Below are 7,924 nucleotides of genomic sequence, written 5' to 3'. Positions count from 1 at the left end.
GCCTCTGTAGAAGCTCTCGGTTTGTTCAAGGCCACGAACTTTCGATATCAAGTTGAGATGTTTAGCAACGTCTCCTGGGGTCAAGTTATATTTACTTGACTCACTCATCCATTCTGATATCTAACAAAAGCAATGTTTCATCAACTCCCGATATTAGGTGCCATTAGTCAAGCACAACAATACTATAAACATCGTTTTAAAAATTGAACTAACTCGTAAACCTCCCTATCAATTATCACGATTCAATTGACTTACCCGGTTGAAATTATAATCTAATCAATGATTAGGCAATACAAAAATATCAATAACAAGTAACAACTATAACTAAAACTTATCCTTATCCATATCCCTTTAGAAGTGATAAGATTAATGAAACAAACGCCACCATAGTATCTTATCGTATACATAAACTAACTAAACAAACTAGCACCAAAGTAACATAGAACAGAACATAATTTTCAACTTGCACAAACTTTGCCTAAATAAATGAAACAAAACAATGATCCGACTATAATTTATATTGTCAGCCACCAAAAACGAACATGAATCCGAATCAGAAACAAGCTGCATTCAGTGTGTAAGATTAAAGGGGTACCATTGAATAAGCTTTACTATATCCTAAAAGAAAGGTAAAGATTGGAACTTGAAGTGTAAAACCTGAAGGGCGTGCGTGTAGCGACGTGAATAAGAGAGGGTTGAGATGAGATGTTGGATTTGCTTGTGAGTGAGGGATCCGCCATGTTGAAGCCATTGGTTGAGAACGGGAGTCAGTGGGATTGTGGGGTCCCCATTATCCCCAATTATTTGATGATGGAGTTCTGAGAAAGAAGAAGAAGAAGAAAGAAGTGATTCTGTTGAGTATAATTGATAGGCAGAAACACGTGAGCTATTGAAAAGTTTGAAACTTGATCGAAACAACATCGTCACTTTCACTCTCAACTCTCAAGTCTGCGTTTCTCTCCTTCCTCACAACTAGGGCGAGTATACGAATGCCCAACAAACACTGACCGATGATTCGTGATTTTAAATTATTTTTTAAACAGTATATTTAAAAACTAATTAAATTATTTTTATTGATGTGACAATTATATTTATGTAAAATCCTAAATTATTTTACATCAACAAAATATTATGATGTACAGACAGATACGAGACACGATACGATATGAGATATGTAACTATATAAAAGTATCTAAAACATTTTTATTTTAATATATAATAATATATATTATTTCTAAACTCATTTTAAGAATACATATTAAGAATAAGGCTGGACACACTGATGGCATTTAAGTGTATCCAAGTGTGTCCAGAGAAAAAATTTTTATTTTTTAGTAAGACACGGTTGGACACGGCAAACACGCGTATCGAACGAGCGTCGATGAGTGTCATATCTGAAATGTGTCCAACACGCGGACACGACAACTCAACGAAGTGTCCATGCTTTATAGACAAAATGTGAACATTAAATTCTAAAAATATGTCATTTTTAATTTTTGGGTAAAGTACATTTTTTATTTTTAATATTTTTGAACTTTTTTAAAAATATCTCTAATGTTTATTTTGATTTAATTTTGTCTCTAACGTTTAAAAATATTTCAATTGACCCTTCTTCTTTCTCCTCTTTAATGATTTTATTTGTTGTCTGAGAATAAAATTAAAAAATCAGAAAAAAGAATAAGGCTCAATTCATCGTAATAATATAAAAGCAACGGCTCAATTCACCATAATTATATAAAAATAGCAACAAATTAACGTATTATAATATAATAACTGAAACTAAAAAAAATTAAAAAGCTTACCTGATAATGTGAAGACAAAATGCGGAGGGAGAATAGGGAGACCAAGCACGATGATGCAAAGACTGATGAGGAAGAGGCAGAAGCGACACAAGCAGCGATAAAAGCCCCATCGGATAAGGACACGATGATGACGATGAGAGACACACAGTGGCACATGAACAAGTAGACGCGACAACGTAGCAAAGGCGAGCCACGGACGGAGACAACAGACGTAGTGCCGGAGATGCACAGGAGTCGGGACAAGACGTAAAAGAGACGGTGACATGGAAGCAACTGTGCGGTGGGTGGCGACAGATTTATGAGTGTGCCTGTGTGAGAGAGTAAGCAGGAAGCGAGATGGAGGAGAAAGGCGAGACACGATTCGTGAGTACACGATGTGGTAGATCTGGCGAGAGGCGCAGTAACGATGAACTGAGGTGAAATAGAGAGAGTTGGGGGTTTACTGTTCAAATTAGGAAGAGAAAGAAGAAAGGGGTCAGTTTGTGTAACAAAGGAACTAAAATAACGTCGTTTATGTGTGAACAGCAAAACGACGAGTAAATACCCATAGTAGTCCCTGAGATTCACGCAATTACTCATAGTAATCCCTAAGATTTCGAATTCCCTATTGTAGTCCTCCAGATAGAGCTCCGAGCACTCAAACTAGTCCCTGGCCATATTTCAGGTGATGACTCATCACCGGAACGCTGACGTGGCCTAAGATTGCCACGTGGGACATGTCCAAAACGACGTCGTTTTGGGTTTGGCGCCCTTGAAAGCCAAAAACGACGCCGTATAGTTGTTACTTAATATGAAAAACAGTTTTCTCCACCAACACAAACACTTCGTCTCTTCTTCTTCCACCTTCTGAGTTCTTCTTCATCTCCCCAACAATGGCGTAGCCGTAGGGTTGTATGTGCTGGGTTAACAAAAATTTAAGAGAAGAAGTCATCTGATCAGAAGTTGTTGTTGCTCTTCCCTTCCCTTCGTTCACCACAAAGACGAGGTTCTGACGTTGTGATCAGACTCAAGGTAACCTTTTTTTTTTAAGTTTGCATTTTGAATACAGTGTTGTTTGATGATAGCATTGGTCAGTGTTGTTGAGGTTCTGGAGTTTTGGTGTCATTGTAGTGTCTAGGGTTTGAATGTTGGTTGGGGTTTGTGGGGTTGCTGTAATACCAATGAAACAGGGAAGAAACAGGGATTAGTATGGAGGTTTGGAAAAAAAAGTTTTCTTGTGGTGATTATTTTTCCTTTTTAATGCATGAATAGGCTTTCAAATTCTCCCTATGTATTGTAAAAATTTTAAATTTCTTGCAGATGGAGGAGAAGTTGGACATCATGTTTCATCATGGGGGTGACTTCAAAAAAAATGCAGAAGGAATTATGATATATTCTCCGGACAATAAGGCCTGTTTAGGTGATCTAGACACTGATACTCTAGATGTGTTCTACATAAGGAACTACCATAGGGAGCTTGGGTACAATGACATTAAACAGTGCTGGTGGCATGTTCCTGGAAAATGTTTGGAGAAGGGGTTGAGAAATGTAAACAGTGACAAAGACATAAGAGACATGGTGAATTGTGCTAGAACAAATGAGGGATTGATTGATATATATTTCGAGCATACAGTGTCAGTGCCGGAGGTGTTAGAGGGAGATAACACAGTTGTGTACTTGGATGATCATGGTGGAGAGGGATGTAATGCAGGTACAGATACTGATGTGAGTCCCCCAGTTACAGAGACTCATGCAATCATAGTTGCTCCTCCTATCCCTAAGGTTGTACCCAACACTTCTTGCAAATCCAGTAAAAAAAAAAACAGAACATCTCCACGGCAATCACAACCATCACACTCCAAAACTGCCAATCCTTCCAAGACAACCAAACCTGTGAAGAAGAACAACTCCCCAAAAGTTACCAAGTCCACCAAGCCCACCAAGCCCACCAAGCTCACGAAGCCCATCCAGCTCACCAAGCCCACCAAAATCAGCCAGCCCACGAAATCCAGTCAGAACACCAAATCAGATAGGAGCAAGAAGCAGAAACTGTCCAAGAGACCAAGTATTTCCAGGAGACCATGCACACGGTCTGCTGCTAAAATCAAGACAAAACCTGGAAAACTAAAGATGAAGCGGAGGATGGATGCGGACGAGAAGAGTGCTTCTGGAACTAAGAAGCCTAAAGTTGACCCAAAACTCTCAGGCAACACTGCAGATGGTGTTCCAACCTTCGAAGCCTCCAATCAACGTTGATCTTCACTTCATCACCACATGATTCTGACTTTTCAACATGTTCCTCATTCACAGAATCTGCCCACACAAAAAGCCCGCACCATCTCTTCCCACTTGTCTGCAACCAATAAAGGATCAAAGTTTGGAGAGGAACAGCACAAGAATAGTCAGGGGAGGCATAACAACACAAGAACAGTCAGGGGAGGAGAATAACAGCAACAAAAGTGATTACTCTAACCTACATTATAATTGGGGCAGCCATAGAACGGTTTGTTCGGATTCGAATCTGTGCCAGACCATCTGAGAACTGGCCTACAGCCACAGCCGCACCATTCTGGCGGCGCCGATCTTCTGCTCTTCGTTTGCGTTCTACTCCAATTCCAGCTAGATGGGGAACGAACAGAGCTTCCACCTCCAGTGCTACCTCCACCAATCATCGACATCAGTAACAATCCCGGATGAGAGTGCATGAACAGGAACAAGTGTATGGAAGAGGAAGAAGAAGAGGTGAACAAGACGAAGAGGGGAGGTGTATGAGAATTTGGGGATTTAGGGTTAATTATACTACGAGGGACCAATCTGGGTAAAAATTGGAACTTAGCCAGCTCAGCTAGCCGTTGGCAGCAGTCCAGCGTGGCAATCTTAGGCCACGTCAGCGTTCCGGTGATGAGTCATCACCTGAAATATGGCCAGGGACTAGTTTGAGTGCTCGGAGCTCTATCTGGAGGACTACAATAGGGAATTCGAAATCTTAGGGATTACTATGAGTAATTGCGTGAATCTCAGGGACTACTATGGAAATGGACGGAGGGCCAACTTGAGTCATGTCTTAAAATTTCAAAGTATAATTTGGGTCAATTGAAAATTAAAGGACTAAATTGAGTTGGAGGTCAAATTTCAGGGGTCAGTGTGAGTATTAACTCTTATGACGATGAACGGGCGCTAAACACCATTTTAAAAATTCACAAGTATAAAGTTCAAGATTCGTCGTAACTCTAAACTAGAATTCAACCCTCTTCAAAGTTTAGTAAAAGATATCATAAATTCAAATCAATAACCGGGAGTTTAATCCCGAGTCGTTCTCTCTAGAAATCACAATTGAATGCTCAATTATTGCCTATGAAAAAAAGGGGTTCGTTCATAATTGACAAGAATTGAAATAACAAGAAATTAAAGAGCAATGCAATATCTAAACAGCAAGAGAAATTAGACTAAAAGCAATTAAGAAAATTAACTAGAAAATGAAAACAAATTCAAATGCTAAAATGATCTTTATAAGGGTTGAGGGTTAAGGATCACCATCCTTGTCACTAACCACAACATGATAATTACAAAGAGTAAATCTAATTAGTGTAAAAGATTAGCATCAATGGAAACAAGATTAATTAAAATCTCTAAATTATCAATCAACTTGGGCATTAGTAACTCAAGATTACCCAGATTTCCAATCCAAGTCAAGAATGAAAAATAGACTCTATAACTAATTCAAACATTTTGTCAAACACTTGGTGTGCATAAAAGAAAAACATCATAAATTACTAAAATTAATAAAAACTACAACTAACTATTACAAGAAAGCAATAATAACAACTCAATTAAGTATGAATAAAACATAAAACATCAAGTTGCATTAAAGAAAAATTAGAATTCAACAATAATTCATAAACTAAAAATAGCAAAATAGAGAAAGCAACAAAAAAATCTAAGAAACTAAAATAGCAAAATAAAAAATTATAAGCTCAAAACTACAAGTAAACAAAACTAAAATCTAGAACTAGAGAAAATTAACTAGAAACCCTAGAATTCTAGAGAGAAGTTGGAGCTTCTATCTCTAGAATTTTAACTAAAACATCATAAAACTAAACATGAGACTATTTAGTGTTTTCCCTTATATTCTTCGTTGAAATACTTCAAAAATCTGATGCTTGAGGCCTTTTTGGGGCCCAAATCGCAAGTCTACGTGCTCATTCATCCAGGCACGTAACAGCACTGTCGCTTAAGCGAAAAATTTCGTTTAGACTAAATTTTCTCGTTTGGGCGAGACAAAAAATGCTGAACTTTTTATTTTGTGATTCTTTTCTCTTTTAGCCATATTTTCTACTCTCCCTTAAACCTAAATTAACCTAAAACACTAACAAACATATCAAAATACCAAGTAGATGATTAAAGATTCAAACCTATTTAATTTATGGCCAAAAATCATAAAAATTTCTCATTAATCACATTTAGAATCAAGAGTTACAAATCTAGTCACTTAAGCACAAAAAGTATAAAAAAATTACATAAAATCCCTAAAATGCATACAATAATTCACATAAAATTAGACTTCATCATGCAACTACTTTTAAAAATTTGGACACTGATACTACTGTAATTATCTATATATCGTCAATACATTATGCCAGCTAAATTATTTTTATTAAGATTTTTCTAATAAGTGATACCAAAAAAAAACATTATCTTTTTAACAAGTATATTTAGAACACTAAAATCACTTCTGAACTAAATTTTTATTAAAATATTAATTTGACTTGTATATCCACAATACACAAAGGTGCAAATTGATGGTATTTGGGCGTACAAATGACTGTAGAATCATAGATAAGAGAATTTATTAGTCAATTTACCCGAGATACTTAAGACGGTTGAGCCATCTTTTAAGTTTCTAAATTAGTTTTGCTTTGGTGCAAATATGCTAATTTATTGTGTTGAGTTGCAACTGAGTGGCTATTTCTTTCGTTTGCCACTCATGAGACCTCGTTCTCACTCTTTTGTTCAACTCTCCGATACAGTATTCGTATTTCATACGCAACTAAGCTATTATATGTTTGATTTAGAGTAGCAACACTGACTTCACTGTGATTTAGTTTTCGAATTATGTACTACTTACATTGTACACGTATGTCATCAATGTACAATCCCAATGCTTAATCAGGTCTCTAGTCTACGAGGTTTATATATCCAAATCTGGCAAACCTACCTTAACCTGAAAAGCTACACAATTACTCATAGTTCTTACAATTATTAACAGACGGCAATATGTAAAAGATTATCTAATTGTTATGTGAGAATCAATCCCAGGGTAAGCAAAAATCCTATGCCCCACTCTGAGCACCGTCACCACACTCAAGCTCAGCACGATAAAAAGGCAGCAATTTTATGGGTTCAACTTTTTCCTACAAGCACAGCAAACGCAATATATTACCTTAAGATGCAAAACGCAACATTGCCCAAATTTATATGAAACTAATGCATAAAAAAGATTTGGGTACCTGAAATACCTCCTCCGATGGAGGGAAGTCAAGACCAATTGAGCAATTCTGCACCACTTCGGGATTTTTTATCCAATTCAGGCGTCCATGAACTGTCAGCATTTGGAACTTGAATTTCTGAAGATTTTCGAATAATCTTATTTTGAGACACATCAAATATTTACCAAAGGAAATATTGATACTGAAACAATTTATTTGTTCTTTTCCTTAAAAAAATGGGCTAAAGCATGTTTAATAAAAGTTGAAAGACGAAGCAAGGATTATCCAAGTAATGATCAAACCTCATCCAATGTAAAGGGTGTACGCTCAAGGCTATGCTCATCAACATCAGTGGTGGCCATACCAGTACCCTGGCACTCTGGGCAGAATACACATTTAATTCGTTTTTCAGGGTCATCTCTTTTCACAGTTTGGTTATCGCTAACTACAGCCTTCTTCTTTGCTGCTCGTCTAGTTGGAAGTACTAGTCGATTTTTTATTATGATAGATTCACACATGAGTATCCAGTGTATAATGCAGGAAGCATGAAACACATGAAATAACTGCAAGTAAATGTCACGTGTCAGTATTGTTTTAATCTGATAAATGTAACACATGTAATACTAAAAAAAGAAAAAAAAAAAAAAAAAAAAAACA

The 7,924-nt window shown here is 36.8% G+C and overlaps 2 protein-coding genes across 5 annotated transcripts in view; both read right to left on the bottom strand.

Annotated features, from left to right (window-relative positions):
• LOC107613972 (pentatricopeptide repeat-containing protein At2g20710, mitochondrial) overlaps positions 1–1,012 on the bottom strand; it is a 2,375-nt gene extending 1,363 nt beyond the window's left edge. The window contains exons 1-2 of the mRNA XM_016316181.2: positions 658–1,012; positions 1–120 (exon numbers count right to left, since the gene is read on the bottom strand). Coding sequence (XP_016171667.1) covers positions 1–120; positions 658–921 — 384 coding nt within the window. The 5' untranslated portion in view covers positions 922–1,012. The remainder of the gene's footprint in view (positions 121–657) is intronic.
• Positions 6,849–7,924, bottom strand: part of LOC107613550 — a 3,169-nt gene continuing 2,093 nt past the window's right edge. For 2 of the 4 annotated variants that reach the window (XM_016315604.2, XM_021108831.1), the window contains 3 exons: positions 7,570–7,830; positions 7,289–7,405; positions 6,849–7,192 (listed from right to left, as the gene is read on the bottom strand). In XM_016315604.2, coding sequence (XP_016171090.1) covers positions 7,112–7,192; positions 7,289–7,405; positions 7,570–7,830 — 459 coding nt within the window. In that variant the 3' untranslated portion in view covers positions 6,849–7,111. Of the gene's footprint in view, positions 7,193–7,287; positions 7,406–7,569; positions 7,831–7,924 lie in introns of those variants that run through there. The other 2 variants (XR_002351874.1, XM_021108832.1) reach the window with 2 other exon arrangements.

This window comes from Arachis ipaensis, chromosome B08 (genome assembly GCF_000816755.2).
Source record: "Arachis ipaensis cultivar K30076 chromosome B08, Araip1.1, whole genome shotgun sequence".
NCBI classification, from domain to species: Eukaryota; Viridiplantae; Streptophyta; class Magnoliopsida; order Fabales; family Fabaceae; genus Arachis; species Arachis ipaensis.
This window is presented reverse-complemented; position numbering and strand designations above follow the sequence as displayed.